The sequence below is a fragment of the Thermobia domestica genome, chromosome 3, assembly GCF_964235325.1.
Source record: "Thermobia domestica chromosome 3, izTheDome1.hap1.1, whole genome shotgun sequence".
In the NCBI taxonomy this organism is placed as follows: domain Eukaryota; kingdom Metazoa; phylum Arthropoda; class Insecta; order Zygentoma; family Lepismatidae; genus Thermobia; species Thermobia domestica.
Window position 1 is genome coordinate 235330503 of NC_137456.1, and position 20554 is coordinate 235351056.

General features: G+C 35.9%; 1 protein-coding gene across 1 annotated transcript in view; it reads right to left on the reverse strand.

The window, feature by feature from the left end:
* Positions 1-19549, reverse strand: part of LOC145681595 (uncharacterized) — a 42929-nt gene extending 23380 nt beyond the window's left edge. The window contains exons 1-2 of the mRNA XM_081753219.1: positions 19421-19549; positions 1537-1676 (exon numbers count right to left, since the gene is read on the reverse strand). Coding sequence (XP_081609345.1) covers positions 1537-1659 — 123 coding nt within the window. The 5' untranslated portion in view covers positions 1660-1676; positions 19421-19549. The remainder of the gene's footprint in view (positions 1-1536; positions 1677-19420) is intronic.
* Positions 19550-20554: the final 1005 nt, after the last annotated feature.

Sequence of the window (20554 nt, forward strand, 5' to 3'; positions counted from 1 at the left end):
GAGGTAAAATGACTGCGGATAAAAGAATGAGGGATGTTATTATTTTTCCTTTGTTAAGTGAAATGATAAATGTATTCGTTGTGCAAACGTTTGTGTTGCTCTGATAAAGAAATGTAAAGGGATTACTCCATTTTGCATAAAAAGAAATCTAATAGACTTTCCTCCCAAAAGTGAATTAACGGAAATGAAAATGCAGTGATAATGGAAATTACGCATATGTAGGTCGCAAAAGGGTTGTGATACGTCATCGAAGACTTTTACACTTTGGGTAGATCACTGGATAAAAAAGTTTGGCTATCCCTGTTTTACGACATTCAAACAAAGGATCCACCTGTCAACTACAGAGATACATTTTGTAGTACGAATTTTGTGTGAATATGGAGCGTTCTTAAATGCACATCCACTATTGTACTTTCCTTTGTCTGTTGCTTCCTACAGTTTCCTATTTCTTCGTTGGTCCTTATTCCCAATTTTTTGTCCTATACTCCTCCATATAAGTTCATCATTACCGTCGGTGTTTATACTTTTCAACTAACATTTCCTCAACGATTTCTTGTTCCACCAAGTTAACTTTCTTTCTTGTTCTCCATATCCAAATCCAAAAAGGCCAATTTTATAGCAATATTTCGTATTTCCACTTCACATGAAACAATACTTCACTCAAAATGTTTGGTGAGTCTTGTTCCGAATCCTTGTTTCTGTGATCTTTATTCTTCAAAAAATGGTTCTTCGCCATTCGTATCTCCATTTTATTTGTGCATTACTACTACAAGGTAAATACCAAAAATTTACCATCTGTTCTACTATATTTCCTTTCAACACCTACAATTGATAATGAGGGAGATTTATGTATTGAACAGGAAGCAACTTCTTTATCATTTGTTAACTTTGTGGGTATTCACAGGTTGGCCGTTCTTCATTCGCAAACAATTATTAAAAAACTAGCAGCGTTCACCCCGCTTCGCTGCGGTCACCCCGGAACGCAATAAACTTTGTTACTTAGATAATTTTTACTTTTTCGCTTTCAAGTGATATGATAAAAACCATAGAAGATTGCAGTAAATGTTAACATTATATCGCCTGTCATTTATGTTAACCCGCCCCGCTTCGCTGCGGTCACCCCCGAACGCAATAAACTTTGTTACTTAGATAATTTTTACTTTTTCGCTTTCAAGTGATATGATAAAAACCATTATAACGCCTGTCATTTATGTTAACCCGCCGAGTGACACGGTCATGCGGGTTGCATATAAATACGTTTATTTTTATACCTATGATGAACTAACAAAGGATTTGTACGTAATGGACACCTGAATGGTCAATTATCTCAAGACACTAGTAATTGAAAATTAAAGTGATATGATAAAAACCATCTAGGGTCCAAATCCTAATAACCCCCCAAAAATAAAAGAAATTGGTTCAGCCGTATTAGCGTGATGAGCGGACAAAGGATTTGTACGTTCTCTTTTATATATATAGATAGATATGGAGTTTAGTCAACTTTTTACAAATATAAAAGAAAAAGGTAATACTCACAAGTTGAGATGTTACATTTTCTTCAATCTGTTCTGTTATTCCTGGAAATCCACTTGCATTTTCTATTTGAAATAAAATGAACCAAAGGGATAATATCCCGATACTTATTCTTTTTTGTTGCATATGTTTGGTATTCTGCCCTGGAAAAAGGAAAAAAGTCGCTATTGCTTACCACAATAATTCTTAACCTCTATCCTGATGAAACAAAAAAAGTCGCTATTATACAGGTAACCAAGGAAGTTCTGTAACTTTTGTGTAGATCTGTGTTCAATTGGCCCTCACACTGTGAGTTGACTGCGAATGGCGATAAGGCGAAGATCAATTGTGTAGTGGAAATGGAAAAGGCTGAAAGTGCCAAAAAATAAAAAAATCGATTTTTTGCATGGAATGTGTTGTAAACGACATCGCCAATAACCTAGAGAAGGTCCAAAGTGCCAGAAAAATTCCTACTAGTTTCTAGAGCACTCGCAAGGAGCAGCACCTTAAAGGATAAAGTACAGTTTTAGGAAGTTTTTATTGAATACTGGAAATTTTACTTTGTGGCACTTTCAGCCTTTTCCATTTCCATTACACAATTGTTAGTGTGGATATATCCAACATACTACCTGGTTGTCGCAGTTCAGTTACACCATGAACTTGCGTAAAGACTGAAGTCTTCATTTTGTACATGAGACCTCCACAGAGCGTCATAAGGGCGTGTGCGCTGTATAAATTCAAACTGGGGTCAAACGCCGCTGCGGCGTGGCTGATGATATGTCAGACCTTTGATGAGAGTGTCCTGACTACACGGACAGTGCAGCGGTGGTTTAACAAGTTTAAGGACGGTGACCAAACACTCGAAGACGCATCACGTGCCAGAAGCCGAAAGACGAACCCATGTACAAAATGAAGATCTTCAGGCAGCAATTGAGGTGAATACCCACCAGACGTGTGGAACTGGGACTACAATTCAGTGTGAGTGGAGAAACCCTCCGGCTGCACCTTTATCAACTTGGGAAGCACTACAAGTTGGGTCGATGGGTTCCACAAGATTTAACTCAGGGCCAGAAGGCAACGCAAGCAGACATCTGTGTTTTTTTGCTGTTTCGTCTGAGGAAGGAGCCATTTCTGGACACGATGTTGACAGGATGAGAAATTAGTCTTGTACGAAGCTCCACGGCGCCATCATCATTGGTTAGCATCCCACGAATCGGTTCCAAAACAGCCGAAACCAGAACCACACCAGAAGAAGGTCCTCCTGTGTGTCTGGTGGACTGCTCGTTGCAACGTGCATCGGGAATGGCTACCAGCTGGTCAGAGCATCAATGCAACTGTGTACTGTCAGCAATTGATCCATGTTGAAGAAAAACTCAAAACTCTGGAGCCAGCACTTCTGAATCGCAAAGGGGTCCTCTTGTTACAAGACAACACTAAGCCCCACGTGGCTAGGATGACCCGGAACACCATTCTGCGCCTTGGATGGGAAACACTATTGCATCCGTCATACTCCCCGGGCATTGCACCGTCTGATTATCACCTGTCCCATTCCTTGGACAATACCTTAGAGGACGCAAGTTCAAATCCCTAGTAGAAATACAAAATACACTTGATACTTTCTTCGCTTCACGGCCTACTAACAAGGAGAAGGCAGACTTTGGTAAGTGAACTTCGGGGCCATTTTTTGCGAGGTGGTAGTGCACATTTAAAGAGTTAATATTACAAAGTGGGGGAGCGCAATACCCAAAAATAACCGAGAAAAACAGTCTCAAAGTTTTCTACTTGCCGCATGTATCGTAAGACGCGCAAACTTATCAAGTGACGGCGTAGCAGAGTGAGAAGAACCTGAAGCTCAAGTGCAAAGAGTCCCGGTTTTATTCGCATTCTAGTCAAACTTTTATTTTCGTTTTGAGCTTCAACCAATAAAGTAGCCATTTGCAACTATAAGTAAAATATTAATTCACCATATGTTTATAATGTATTAAAACAATAGAAATTTTCAATCACTTGTGAAATCTTTCAACGTTCCATGTTAACTAGGAACAAAATTTAATTTCTTCCGTAAATATTATTGTTACTTCAGTCGTTGTGTAAAAATGTTCTTGAAGCTTCGTGTCTACATCTGTTGACAGTGTGCTACAAGGGGAATGAGGGGAAAATTTCCTTTGGTTATAGCAACATCCAATATTAGCAAAGAGGATTTCCCCCTCTATTCCTTTGTAAATCGCACACTGTCAACATATTTAGACACGAAGCGACAAGAATATTTGTTACACAACGACTGTCGTAACCATAATATAACTCGTGATATCAGTACATTTACGGAATAGATTAAATTTTCTTGCTAGTTAACATGGAGCATTGAAAGATTTTACAAATGATTGAAAATTTCTATTGTTTTAATACATTATAAACACATGGTGAATTAATATTTTACTTATAGTTACAAATGCTGCTTTATTGCTTGAAGCAAAAAACGAAAATAAAAGTTTGACTCGAATGGAAATCGAACCCGTAACCCTTTACACTTGAGCCTGAGGTTCTTCTCACTCTGCTACACCGTCACTTGATAAGTTTGCGCGTCTTGCGATATATGCGACGAGTAGAAAACTTTGAGACTGTTTTTCTCGGTTATTTTTGGGCATTCCGCTCTCCCAGTTTGTAATATTAACTCTGTAAATGTGCACTACCACATCGCAAAATATGGCCCCGAAGTTCACTTACCAAAGTCTGCCTTCTCCTTGTAAGTTCTACCGCGATGGAATCCATGGCCTTCCAGAACGTTGGCAGAAGGTCGTCGATGCTGATGGGACAACTTTTGATCTTCCAGGTACGTCTTAGGTGACATATTGATGATCAAAGGTAATGGGTGAAAAAGCGACAGAACTTTGTTGGTCACCTTTATAGTTTATCACAATAATTCTTAACCTCTAAATTTGCTATTAAGTACCATTCATTAGGTTATTTTTTAATCTCCAGATTTACCAGGTTAATTTTTCGTTTCTTTTCTACGAAACATATAGTACAATTACCCATACGTTTTCTCGACTTACTTTATTTTTTAACGATTGTGGTTCTAAAATTTGGGATGTGAAACGTCTAAAGTATGACAGAGTAAAATTTGAGAACATACTTTCATACAGAAACGGGAACGGAAACGGAAATGTACTCTCATCTAGCTGACGATTCCTCATAATTACCTTCATATGTGGAACAAAATATTTAATTCTCTTCTGTCACTTCTGGTCCTACTAAGTTTGAGTCTCTAAACTTCCAAATTATTCTCTGCATAAGCATGGAAAAGCTTAAAAAGCGACTATGTCCATCTGAACATTCCTTGTCAGTCGACAAGCATCAAAAGCTGAAACGGTAAGCCACACCAAAAGCGGCTTTCTGGAATCAATTCAGTTCTCCAACTTCCGGTTTTAAGGTTAATCGTCATAAAACGAGAACTGTAATAGATAGCGATAAGAGGTTTTTTCGGAATCAATTCAGAGTCTCAAGAAAAGATAACATCTCCAACCATATTCTCTACTAAAATCGAAAGTGATTCACACAAAATGCCTTTTTTAATAGACGGTGTGACTAAACATGTTCTCGAAGTGAATTTCAGTGCAAATATAACAAATTATTGGGAATATCAACACGCTTCCGAGATATTTTTATACTTGTTCGTAACACAAGAATACCAGCTGAAACATTCACTAACAAATTATCATTGAAGGATTTCAAAGCACTTCGCAGAGCCACCATGATAATATCAGAATAATAGAAGTTTCGTTTCACTTACAGAAACTAAAATTTCTGATCGGACAACAGTGTTACATATCACGTGATAGCGGGAGTTGTCGATAACGTGAAGATACAGTAGGCCTATTATACAAAATATGATACGCTCTAGCAATGTTGCCAACTGATAATATATGTTGAATAATAGGCCTTATTTTAAAAATCGTAATTTCAGACCAAGGCTGTAACTCGGAAACCCGAGTCAACCTTCAAATTTTGTCATTTTCGAATTCAGTGGCTCAAAATTAGCAAAGTCTTATTTCCGTAACATGTTGTGTGTTGATGTTAAACAGTGTTATTGTTATTATTATTATTATTATTATTATTTATTATTATTATTATTATTATTATTATTATACGTAATTATTCATAGCCTTTAAACTAAGAGGAAACCTCTGAACAATGGCATCAAGTATGTATGTAACATATACATAGGTTACATACTAAAATTTCTGATATTTAGGGTCTAATATTGTATTTATATGATATAGGACTTATGTTATTTAAATTCTCAGTTTGCTCTTATCAAGTAGATAAATATGATTCGTTCTTCACCTAATTATGATTGTTACAAGAAGAAGAGGAAAAACGAGGAATGGAGGCCTTTGAAATGTGGTGTGGAAATTAGATACATGGACAAAGAAATAAATAACAGAGAATTGAAAATGGTAGGAGAAAAAAAAAAGTATTTTAAAGAGTATTTGAAAGCGACGAGATAGGATGATTGAGCACATGGGGAAATCAGGATAGTATCTTACCTTTATCTAGTTACGAAACAGAATGTCAACGTAACTTGTGGTGGCCGAAATTTGTGTCTCAATGAACTTGAAAATGACCTTAACAACTTTTCCACAAGTATTCAGTGAAATAGAACTGCTACAGCAGCGAGGTGATCCAAAAGTATGCATAAAAAGGTTGGCGTCTATAATCGCTAATACACTGAGAAAAAAATTGTAGGTGGCGTACTTAAAACGATTACATGTGTAAAAGGTTACATGCGTAATTCCAGTAGTTTTTGGACTTAACGTACAGTAGACGTATAACTAAAAACGCATATTTTATAATACTTTCCGTATAAGTGTTCCATCTATACATACTTTCCGTATGAAACAATATAGCCGGTCTCACATACAAATGGACGTATATAACATATAGCTGACGAATGTAACATAAGTATATGTATGTGATATACGGAAAACTGTTAGAAGTCACACATCCTGCAACGGCATAATGTAACACCTAAGGGTAGTGCGTATGTAGCATATGAATAACTTATATTTCACACTGATTTCTGATTTTTTATCATAATTTTTCGTCATCGCATCCTTGCAGTATCAAACATGTTATTTCAAATGAATTTCTGCTGCTCCTTTAACCTGTCATTTGGAACAGACAGTAGTTGATGGAAAAATAAAAACAAAAAATTATGCGGAAAGAAAGTTCTGTTAACATTTGATTAACAGAGAAAGGGACGCAGATATTGTAAAATATTTTACAAGACATTATTGTGTATGTACTTTTCATAATAGTGAATATGTACGTTTTATAATAATTGAGATCATAATGAAAGGAAAATTGTTATATTTGAATGAACAGAGGAAGGGCGTAAATATTATAAAATCTTTTTCAATACATTTTTTTTTATTTTACTTGAGATTTCTTCATAGTTTGTTATTAAAGTACTTACCAACATATCCTCATGTTATTGTCCCAACAAACCAATACATGTTGATAGTAAAGTAGTTTAGATTGATCGAGCTCCTGGGCCTTCAGAATTTCATTTCACCCCCACCCCCCCGAAATCCTGGCTAAACGAACCAATATATGTTCCAGTGAAATAGTTTAGAATGATCGAGCCCCTGGTGTGATGACAACAATATTTCATGTCACGGACCCCTCCTTCACGAAATCCTGGCTACGTGCCTGAAGAATGTATTTACTTTTCCTCTTCCTCCATTTTCAAATATGCAGGAAATGAAAACTGCAAGTGAGGAGGAAATTCCCCTCTTCCCCTCTGCAAATCCCAGACAGAAGAAAATATGAACTGCAGTTCCAAATATTTGTAGTGGAACGAAATGGAAATATTCTATTAGTGCACATTGCATGTTTCCGTTCATGTAAATATTTGTTGAATAATAATAATAATAATAATAATAATAATAATAATAATAATAATAATAATAATAATAATAATAATAATAATAATAATAATAATAATAATAATAATAATAATGGACTACTTTCGACTATTTTTGCTAATATAAATATTTATTCTTTCTTGTTAAAATAAACAAAAACTACCATGTATACATGCACAAATATTTTAACTCTAAACAGTGTTAAAAATACAGCTAAGAAACTTATTTAAAATAAATAAATTTGATAGTCTCTTTTGTTTAACTCAAAGAGGAAAATAATATTTTGACTAAAATTTTAAACTGTTTATGATACATTAAATGTTATTTGTGTTATTAGTTTATCGGGTCTACCCTACTTGTGGGATTACGCCTCGCCTCTGCTTGCACCTACTCTCATTTGAAAAAACGAAAATTGAATCCAATTAGGGTCGGGCACGAATCGAGCTAAAACTCGACTCGACTCGAAACTCGGAGCGAATTTGAGTCGAGTTTCGAGTCAAGTCAAAGGTAATTTTCTCGAGTTGAGTTTCGAGCCTGACTGTTTTCAGGTCGAGTTTCGATTCGAGTCGAGTTTGATAAATGGCTCGCTTGTTTAGCTCGTTTTAAGTCGTTTTGAAATCATGGCCTGATTAGACTGGAAAGCGAAAGCTATGAGAAATGTAAGCAGTAATGTGGAATATTTTTAGTGTTGCTTACGAGATGGGACACTGCTCACATCTCGTCTCATCTTGATTAACAAGACGGCAATGGATTTTTATAACGGGACAACCTCAAATGTCGTGAGCACCAATATCAGTATATACTGTAGTTCTTACTACCAAGGCTAAGACCTGCACGGTCGAAGTTTTGAGCCGAAGCAGAAGCCCTACCCGGGTAGTGATGTTAACCGGCTCAGCTCGGTTCAACTGAGAGAAACAGCTCGAGCCGGCTCAGTTGAGATGAGGCACTGACTCAGCTCAGGGGAGCCATCAGCTCGAGCCGGCTTGGTTGGGTGAGCTGTTGGTTAAGCTAAATAATGAATGAGCTGTGAGCCGAGCCGCTAGAGCCGTTGATAACTCTAAACCCGGATCGAGCACTTTTGAACATGCTTGGTTGGTGCCCTCTATGTTTTAACGATATTTGGTTCGAGTCCTGATACTTGCTCCTCCGGAACTCGAACCCAGAAAATCGTGAACGATGTCCTTGCCTCCTAGACTTCATGACTACTGAGGTCAGCAGTCAACTAGATTTTAGTATTCAGATACAAACCGCCTATCTTTCATGTTTATACACGGTGATGGTGTTATAATAATAATAATAATAATAATAATAATAATAATAATAATAATAATAATAATAATAATAAGAAGAAGAAGAAGAAGAAGAAGAAGAAGTTGTAATAATAGTAAGCATTATTGATAAATTATAATTATGTTGTCTATGTAGGATAATTGAAGAAAGTACTTGAAACTACACTAGAGATGCAAGGGCTCGGAAAAAAACCGGCTTTTTTGGAAAAAAACTCGGTTTTTTCTGCTTCGCTTTTTTGCTTGGGAAACTTTGGGCTTTTTTCAAAATACTGCTTTAAATTGATAAAACAGACTTTGTATCGCTTCTCTATAACACAAAAAAATCATTTAATTAGTGGTTGATGCTGATAATAATATAAAACATCGAAAATAAACTATGAATTTCGAAAAGATATTTCAAACAATTTTTCTTCAACATATTTACATTATGAATTCCACAGGATTAACCAATGTATTTGGTCTAAGAATTAATTCGTGCGGGTGGACAAGAGATGGCGCAACGAACGGAGCGTCCCACAGTTCCGTGTATCCACACATGTGTTGCAAACCCCTGTCATCGCGTATCGTTCGTAGTATAGGGCAGTGGATTAAAGCCTCAACAACACCAGTTTGTAGTTAAGTGAACATGGCGCAATTTGTGCCTGATAAAGTGTTTTTGCGGGGTGTCCTGCTGCATTACTTTAACATGCAGAAAAGTGCGACTGAAAGTCATCGTATTTTGGTGGAAGTGTATGGTGACCATGCTCTAGCTGAGCGAACGTATCAGAAGTGGTTTGCACGGTTTAGAAGTGGTGATTTCGGCTTGGCAGACCAAGAGCGAGCTGGACACCCAAAAAAATTTCAAGACGAAGAATTGACAGCATTGCTCGATGAAAGAAAACGTAAACGAAAAAAAAAACGAAGATAAAAGAGCTAATGTAGAGGAGAGAAGTCGCTAAAATTAATTCTCTTTAACGAGGACGATTTACGAAACATCATCTACTAATTGAAGTCATGATTATTTTCCAATACAGTAAATTTCAATAAACTTTCTTATTATCGTTAATTACTCCATATCGGACTCCCGAAGAAAACTCATCGAAACAACTTATTGACCGTGCAAATAGCGACTACTCTGTCATGACTCCGTTTTCTTTCATTCAGAAATAGGAAAGAAAGAGAAGAAAGTAGAAGGGTAAAAAAAGGAGGTAGGAAAAGAAAAAAGAAAAGAAATAGGGTATTTTAATGAGAAACAGATTACTGGATAATTCCGGAAATATAGTAAGAAGTCGAGAAAGTCCTCGAAAGATGAATCATTCTAAATGTTATTAACGACTAATCAATTTTGGAATGCTTCGAAATAGACACATGTTCCCTCATACCACCCAGACCTAGCTCCAGGCACCACGATCGTGGGGTTGCTCAGACCTAGACCTGGAGATGAGAAAAGTGAAATCATTCTTTGTACTGTTATTCCAACCGGTGATTGATAACCATCCAGCATCCGAACTCTGTTCTCTAGGATCGACCACACATATGAATTAGCCAAGAGGAAAAAAAATCAGACTTATGAACTCAATATAAATTTATGTATCGTATCAATAAAAATTTCAACTTCCTGGAAGAAAGATGTATTTAGGCTCATCCTGCTATTTTTGTTTCACTCCTAGAGCCGATTTAAACCATTAGTAGCGGTCCTTCATGACCTAGGTTATTTACCTTAACACATATATTTAAACACGACACATATATTATAGATGTTAATACAACAAATGATATCACTAAAATTACTTATATTAAATCTATCATGCATTCACACGCTCACTCACTCAGGACAGTGTATATATGTTTAAAGGAAACCAACTAAACCAACTAACTACAAAGATACAAATAGTTTATTACATTCATAGTGAAAAGAAAAAAAATTTAATTACAACGAAAATCTTAAAAGCACAAGTTCTTGGTTATATATTAATAGAGTACATAGTGTTATATTCTAGTAAATTTTTATATATTCAATCATCTTGACAAATAAAAATAATTACATATATTGTATCTTAGACATGCTAAAGCAAAATTATGATTTGCGACATACGCAAAGAAGACACTTATTTCACTTAAAAAAAAATATGAACAAAGAGGAAAGAAAAGAAAAAAACTTTTAGGTGTATTAGATCTTATATGAGTCTCTACCTCACATTGGGTAATAAGATATTAATGATTTTGAGCGTTCAAATCACAAATCACGCACTACTCGTAGTGTCCAGAACATTTCGCTCCATTTAACTTCGTTCGTGTTTATATATATCTCTATATGTATATATATATCTATTGGTTTACAAAACCATTCGTCGTCTATACTTGGTTTATAACTTTTAACAGTTTATATCTGCAATCGCACACTGCGACGCTTTATACCCATCCAGGGATTTTGAGAAAATAACTTTCACTAGAGGATGTTCCTCCTCTTAGACGATCCATTTCCAAACTTATTATTTGAATAGTTTAAGTTATTTATTTAACACAGGGACACGTCATGAGACCTTTCTTCAAGATCACTTTCGTATATATGTGTATATAATTCGGATTTTTAAAAACGATCTCCCGCAGGTGTACGGAGTATAAAGGTTCAAATTGAGGATAAAAAAAAAAAACTGGTCAAGTCACAGGATACATATGAAGGTGAGAAGGATTCAAGGTACACTTTCCACAATGGTTTTTGGTTGGTAGTTCAGGGATAATATTCGTTATGATGTGGGTTACGTTTAGACCTGCCGTTACTTTCCAATACATGCCATTACAGAATTACATAATCATTTACATTTATTCAAAAGAAAAGGAAAATTACTTAAGTGCACGGCGGTATTCATGACAAAATCTACATTCTCAAATTCGTCGGAAAACTCACTGGCAAACTATAGCAACCAATACACGTTTAGGGGGACAGACACGAGCGCTCTTACATATATTCATAATACATTTAATATCATACTTTTACTTTAAAATCATATTCACATATTAAGTACATATACATTTCGACGTATTCATTTCTCTCTCTCTCTCTATATATATATATATTTATATTCAATAAATGCGCACACATTTAAATTAATCACCCCAATAATAAAATTTTTTACAAGGTTGCAAACATTGTCCCAAAACAAATGACTTCCGATATTACATATGAAAAAGAAAATCGCTTTTCTACCTGATACCGCGCATCTATAAATTTTTTCACTTTTATATATTCAATTCGTGCTTAAATAATGAAAAAAAAACTTTGTGAGGCAGGCACGTAACACAGAGCATTTCTAAAGATATAACTAGATAAACCAAAGTACAATTTCTGGGCCCAGGTTAACTACAAGGTAATTGAAAACCAAAACAGAAAGGAAAGTGACCAACGGATTAAAAAAAAACTTAAGAGGGACGACGGTGAGAGAACGTAATCGAAGTGTCGTCAACTACGAAGTCTTTGCTCATTTCGGCGATAGGTCAAAATGTGATGGAGGACCCAATCACTATCTACTTTATCCATGAATCGTGTCTTGCAACGTCTCAGCTGGTAATTTCAGATCAGAGTTGTACGTTAAATAAATCGTAAGTGACAAGTTCAAAATCGGGGGGGGAAGGTTGAAAATTTGAAAAAAAAATCTCGAAGTAATGAAGACAGAGAGAGAGATAGAGAAGAAGGAAGACGAAGAATAGGGGCGCCAAAGACAAGTGAGAAATAACTAACGCTACAAAGATAGAAGTCGAATTTCACTCTCAACAAATCCATAGCCAAAATATCCTTAATATGCCAAAAGGGGTTCGGCTTACCAAATAAATAGCCGAAAAAGCTGTCTGCGAAGATGAGACAAGTCTGTGTCCACGATGGGATTTTCGGAAAGACAAAGGCTTTAGGGAAATCCCACCACTCACCGTATCAGGTCAACACCCTTGCAGACTCCGAAATCCTCCGGAAGGTTAGAGACGGCGTTAATTTAGGATTTCGAAAGAAAAAAAAATCATCCGACCTCTTGGGAACTAGAAGATTCCAGAATAGTAATGAAATTAGAGTAATAGCAAAGATATCCCTAATTAGTGATTTGCCAAAAATAAAAAATTAAATAAACTGAATTTTGGATCGGTGATTTCTATTGCCAAACCTCACCGATAGCTCCCCTTCGCAGAATGCGCTAAATTCTGAGGCATCGATTAATTTCCATCACTATCTAGTTTGAAAACTAAGAAAAGAAAACGAAAATATTCAAGGGGGGAGGTCGATGCCCGGGTACGGGATGTATATATATATATATATATATATCTAATTGTTTTGATTCTGTAACCCTATCAGAGCTGTCGCCTCCATGAACATTGTAAGCTAGCCCGAGTAGGTAACGTGAAGAAAAGAAAAAAAAATCTCACAGAGCAGGATATTCTATTTTTAAAACCGACCAGAAAATATAATTCACTACAGCCCTGTTGTATAACTACTACTGTCTTTTCATAATATATTATTCAATATGTCTAGTCAACGATTATATGATGCTACCCATTCTATCAGATGGTATTACTATGGTTGATTATTATTATAACACATAAAACTACAAAGCATTACCATAGTCCGAATATATATCGCCCTCCTGTCCGAGTGATATCATGGTGCAGGGGTCAGAACCCGAGATGTTTGTAGCTACACGTATCTATTCAATATCTATATATCAACACGCGGTGAAGTATTCACTGGGCTACTATATATATTTTTAACTATAAGGGTGTCCTATCTTCTATATTCATTTACTACAATATTCATATACTTATTAATATTCATATAATATTCATTTGCCACGACGCTATATTCTACAAACACCCTGTTTCCTCTATCTACGCCCAGCCTATTTACACATTTCATCATAACACTTTAAAATCTATAGTCACTACAAACATTTCCCATTCCGATCACCGCACGACAACCTCACTCGAACTCAAGACTCTTTCACACACACACAATACTATGTAATACCTGGTAGCTTTATTAAGAACGAAAAAAAATCCTACGTATGTTCACTGAAAATAGAATTATCTGCGATAATGTTTAATGTTTATGAAATTCCGCAGCAACAATGAACTTCTGCAGCCACGAAGGAAAAATGGACATTTATTATAATTTCAAAGCGAAGAACTAGCATCATATCGCCCGACTTCCGTTAAAAATTTACGTATTGTTTATTTACTTAAATATCTCGATTTCTAGACTAGGCAGAATGTTGAAATTTTCAGAATATATTAATTTTGGGTCACTTGACCTAACTGTACATTCATATGGGCTGTGAATTATACCTTCTAGGTTTTATTTCGGAAAGAAAGGTCAATTTCATGAAAACTAAATCACTAAGCACCTCGACGGAAGAATGGCGGTTAGTACTGACTTTTGACACTAGGGCTAGCGACGATATAATCAACCCTTGAACAACTGAATGTGACCTTGTACACGGAATTATTGTACTATATTACGTTCACTTAATGACGGAAAAATAAAAATTTATCGCATAGTAAATACTACACTGTCCATATTTCATTATCTCACACACTCTTTCATCACTTAACTATCACAATTACTACTACTACAACATGTTTCTACATTACGAACACATACATGCCACATTCATACTACACACTACATTAATACATGTTATACTAATAAATATACACAGAAAACATTCATATTTTACCATGTCAAATCGGCTCTATGAAAAGTAACGAAAGGAAAGAAATGAACAGGGCCAACTGGCCCTTATATTTACTAAATCACATTCTTTACTCAACCTGTTTAATCAATGCCCTGAGGGGACATATCGGAGTATTAGCTAACAATAGGACCCCTGCCCTGAAGGGGCAGGAACCCGGAAACAAACTAAATGTTCAACTCATCCCGCTGGAAGCCGTACTCCCAATTTGGGAGTCAGATAGGAGCCCTTACTGTAAATTTACACGTACATTGTGATTACTATTCTAACTACAACAAAATTAAATACCGCCATGTATGTTAAAAAAAAATCACTCGCTACCTACATAAACAAATCTCTATATGGACAGGTCTTGTAACCCTCAATTAGCAGGAAAATTGGAAGGTGGAAATATGATGGGAAACACTGATCTTCAGGAGGGGCAAGAGGGAAATTTAACTATTCGATTCACTGAAATCTCATTAGACTGTAATGGCATATTACATCGAGCAGGATTCGTGTCAAACGCAGGAACAACTTGCAGCAGCATTAGGCGTTGATCAAACAACAGTCTCCAAACGCTTGAAAGCCATGGGAATGATTCAAAAGATGTCACATTGGGTTTCACATGAATTGAAAGACAGAGACGTTGAAAGACGAAAAACCATTTGCGAATTGCTGCTTCAACGACAGAGCAGAAAGGGGTTTCTGCATCGAATTATTACGGGTGATGAGAAGTAGATCCATTATGAGAACCCTAAACGAAAAAAGGCCTGGGTGAAACCAGGTGAACCAGGTCCATCACAACCAAAACGAGATATTCACTGTGCAAAGGTTATGCTGTGCATATGGTGGGATATGAAAGTTGTGGTGTACTATGAGCTGCTGCAACCGGGTGAAACTATGAATGGAGAACGTTATCGACGACAATTAATGCGTTTGAAGCAAGCTCTGGCCAGAACACGACCAGAATGGGAGAACAGACGTGATAAACTTATTGTTCAACATGATAACGCTCGCCCACATGTCGCAAAACCGGTCAAAACCTATTTAGAAAATGTCGGATGGGAAGTTTTACCCCACCCGCCGTATTCACCAGACGTTGCTCCTTCGGACTACTACTTGTTCGATTGCATGAACAACGATTTGATTGGACAGCGGTTTACTTCTTCAGAAGATATCGAAACATGGGTCTCTGACTGGATCGCTTCCAAGGATGAGGACTTCTTTCGCCACGGAATCCGTACATTGCCTGACAGATGGGCGAAAGTGGTGGCTAGCGATGGACAATATTTTTCTTAAGGTATTTATGTATTTTGTGTTTGTACTACAGCTTCAATGTGTGTGTACCAACCGCACGAATTAATTCCTAGACCAAATATATAATAAGAAATTTTTAACCTCCTATATACAAAAGTAAGCAGAGTTGGCAAGAACCGTGGTTGTTTTTGAAAATGCCAAAAACCCGTTTTGGGGAGGATGTTTAAACCAGGCTTTTTTGGTTTAAACCAGGCTTTTTTGATTTAGATTATGTATTTATATTACATATTCACAGAAATAGGTTTGTTTCGCCTTGATGTTATTATGCAACAGCGGGGTTATGCCGGAAGAACTCCCATAAGGTTAAAGAAGTCCGGTCAGTAAATTTCTTAAATTGAGAATCTCCCGCCCTAGCCATTGGGAAAATCCCGTCATTACTTGAAATGTAAGACAATAACGGGAAAATCCTGTTATTGCGTTGCATGTAAAATTTAAAGGTCAACATACCATAATCAGTACGCTAAAACTGAGGTATTAAATTACAAATTTAGTACGTAGATGTCATTGAAAGTCCAATCCAAGCTAATGTTGGAAGCTACGTAGGCAATCGATAAATTTTGCCAATTTCTATCAATATGTCTAAGCAATCTTGGCTTCTTTATAAAACAACACGCATTTAGGCATGCAGAAATATACAATTTGGTTTGTTTCGCATATTTAGGCTTAACATCCTTACAAAATACCGAGGTTATCAAGGAGAAGACTTTCGCTTAAACTGACATCCGAACCGCTACTTGGGTTACGCATGAAAGAAGGTTTGTGGTTCGACTCAGAATTGAACATGGGACACCTTGATTAAAAGGTGAAAGGGAAATAAAACTATTGCAGGTGGTATGATATTTGGAAACGTCACCATGAAGTTCACACGATTCGCATTTTTCATTCTTTTTATTTTTGTGGTTTAAACCAGTTATTAAAAAAAAAAGTTGGTGTAAACCAGCCAACCCTAAAAGTAAACACTTCTTTTAAAAGAATACACAAATAACTAGCAAAATAGTATGTAGTATTTTTACTTCAAAATATTCCATACCCTCTTTTTGAAACAAAATAAAATTAAAATAAAACAAGAAAAATACTTAGATTTATATGATACACTTAAAGGCTGCACATCTAGAGCTTTTGGTTCTGTATATTCTTGAAATTCTACAGTTAAGTTTTATAGAACCACCATCACAGTTTACCCAATCCTCAAGTTTTCTGAATTTTTAACAAGAGGGATTCAATATATCATTACGGAACTCCCCCCCCCCCCCTCCAAAAAAAAGGACTACGGAATATATTTAGGTTAAGATAAATACAACTGCACAACAAACATGACTGAGTGATTAGCTTTTGCGCTTCTATCGGGAAGTCCGGGATTCAACCAGCATTCGACCATTCTGACAAAGCTTTTCTTCATTCCATATGTGAATGTAGAAATAGTGCGTATACTGAGAGTTGGGCGACTTCCTTTCTTATTGTTTTTAAATCGTTATTATTACTAATTACCAGCAGTGACGGTTTTGCGAAAGTTAGGGGGGCGGTTTTTCGGACTGAAGTCCGTTCCCCAAAGTTACGGAATGTCTGCAACAAACGAAATATCTATTATTTATGCCTTTACTCATAAACTTTAAGCTCCCGTCAAATAAAAATTACGAATGTTTAAAAAAACTAAACATTAGTAAGAAAAGCCCTTCCCAAAATACTTTTCTAAATCCGCCACTGATTCTCAGTATAAAATGATTTTTAAAGTTGTATCCGTAAGATTATTGCTAAACATATAAACGAAACGAAATATTAGTTATGCCTGTACTCATAAACTTTAAGCACCTCCCAAATAAAATTAAGACTTTTTAGGAAACGAAATAATCAGAAAAAACCCTCCTAAAGTACTTTTCTAAATCCGCTACTGATTATTTGTGTAAAGTGGTATTCAAGGTTGTGTCCGGAAAATTATTGCTAAATCACTTCACAGCTACAGCATAGGCCTAACAGAAATGTGGAAGTACGGTTTGACGGATATATTGAAAAACGTACGCTTTGACCGATAAATAGAAAAACGGGCAACTTTAACTTTTGCGCTAGAAACTAGAGTGCTAAAAGCTCTTAGAAATGAAACACGGATGACAAACTAGAGAAGAAAAAAGATGTCGATAACTCAAAAGTAAAATAAAGTTTAAAAGCCTCTAAAATTACCCTCAAATACTACATTCTTCATGTTAGCTTTAATTCGTAAAACATGTGCTCCATCCATCTTGATGGTGAATTTCAGAGCGAAATATCACATTCAGATCATGGAATTCTTATCTAACTATAGAATATACTATAAGAAAGCTATTTAGATAGAAAAATCATGAAGTTGAAAAAAGCCAAAATTTCCAAAATTCTCGTTTTTTTCCCAAAAAAGCCGGCTTTTTATGTGAAAAAAAAACATCGATTCAAAAAAGCCGGCTTTTTTGCATCTCTAAACTACACATAGCATTTGGCTCGTTTTGGCTCGACTCGACTCGAAACTCGAGTCCAATTCGAGTAGAGTTTCGTGTCGAGTTGGAGGAAATTTTTCGAGCCGAGTTCTCGAGTCGAGCTCAAAGATGTCTGTTTCGAGTCGAGTCGAGTTTCAATGAAAACTCGCTTGAACTCGCTTGTGCCCATCCCTAAATCCAATATGGCGGATCCAAGATGGCGGCCGGAGTGGATAACATGTGTCAGAGAAGCAGTACTTGATCCAATTTGTTTGCATATGCCCAGATTCATGTCGAGTTACATCTAAAGAATCTAAAAGCAATTTTGTAGTCGAACTTTATAGTAGTGTATGATTTATGAAGGCCCATAAATATCCAAATTACCGGTATGGGCCCCTAAAATTAGTACAATACATTGGGACGAGGAGAACTTTCCATTTGGATCTATTTTACACGAATCCCGAGGGGACACTTCGCGAATATATCTTGTTAGTACTATAATGGTAGTGTTAGTAATTCATAATAGTGGTAATAAATGGGAGAACTAATGATTGTAATAATATACAGGAACAAATCTTCTGTTTCAAACTTGTGTCCCTCATTACACGAACGTCACGACAAGATGCTTATCAAACTACTACCATGTAAAAGAACCATATACTTTCGTTGCCATAGAATATTATATGAGATTTTTGGCAGCACATCTGCTACGAGAAATACTACAATAAATGCTTCGGTCTAAAACTAGCCTTACTCCGACTGTTACACCAGATGATAACTCTCGAATGAAAGTGATTTTTTTTTAATTTTATTTATTTATTTTTGCAATTGACAGTTAGATCGATTGTCTTGGTTGAGTTCATTAATTAAGTTAATCCGTTAACATGTTTACGGGTAACAATGACTTTAACGATAGTTATCCATAGCCCATTTAAATAGTATATTACATTTCCTAGTTTCTATGCAACATGCACAGCAGCAAAGAAGTGTTGGTTGCTTATCATAAAATTATGTAGATAAGTGGCTATGCCCCATATCACCTACACAGAATCGCGTCATTTCATTTACTGTCTTTATTTTCCTCAGAGTTTATTTTCTAACTTAAATATTATAAGATAATCAATTGAAAGCATTTCAGCTAATTTTTATATTATTTCAACCTTATGCATAACATTAATTCTATAATTGTATATTACCGTTAGTAAACTAAACAGAGATAAAAAATTATAAACTTTTCTAACCTGAATGGTATTTATGAAGTCCGATATGAAGTCATCTGAACAAAACTAAACCTAATCATCTCTAATTTTTTTTATGTTAATCGAATTACGTAACTTTCAAATGAATTTCTTATTAAGTTGAAAACAAAAGAGAGAAGACTGAGATTGTTTTGTAAAGACTCAAAGGTTATAACATTTCCCTCATAATTATATTCTAATTAAAACAGAAAGTTCTGTTATTACAACAATAGCAGAAGAGAATAATTTAAATGGCATCAAAGAAAAGAACTGGGTGTTGTTCAGCCTATATGTGTATCATATCATTAAATCATAATTTTGAATTACGAAAATAACGTTAATTGAAAACTGCGTTGAATGTAAACAACTTGGAAAAGTCAAGTATGTTACATGTGTACTCAAATTTGATTCCAAATATGTTACAGACGATTACTAGATTCGTGTGAAGTAGGGAAACGTAAATGAGCGTATAAGGGCGAAACTATGAAGTATCATATCCTATTATTCAATTATTTTAATCAGCATACTATCGTGATTTTATATTCCTCACAACCTCGTTGTTGGATTCGATTTTTAATGAGAATCCCGAATTTTTTATGTCAACGCAGCATCGTGAGGAAATTGGGAAGCGATAAACTTAAGATGTAACCATTTCTAGTCAAAGAAGTAGCAAGTAATTGAGCCAAAACTCAAGCACTGATCGCTTGATTGTGACTTGAGCTTCATATCACAATAACTTCTGAAAAACATACACTAATGTCCAAAACTTAAGCACGAACTATGAAGTGACCTAAGACCTGAATATACAGGTTCTATGAGTGTTGGTTGGGGTTAGAAATACAATACATGAGGTAACATTATAGTCATTGTATTCATAGAGTGTCTAGTACAGAAACAGAATGTCATACATGGTGGATATGACAAGCAGACATATTCAATGTCGAAACTTATGTCCAGAATACACCAAAGAGGAGTACAGTAGAGTATTCATGTAGAGACATGAGTATGGAATGTGCCTTCCTCGAACAGAAATCACGATTGACATCGACATGCCACAGTGGAAACAAGATTACCAAGCAGTTCTTGTGGCATGGTTTGCCACTCCTCCTTGAGGGTCCTCGGAGGTCTGGAAGAGTA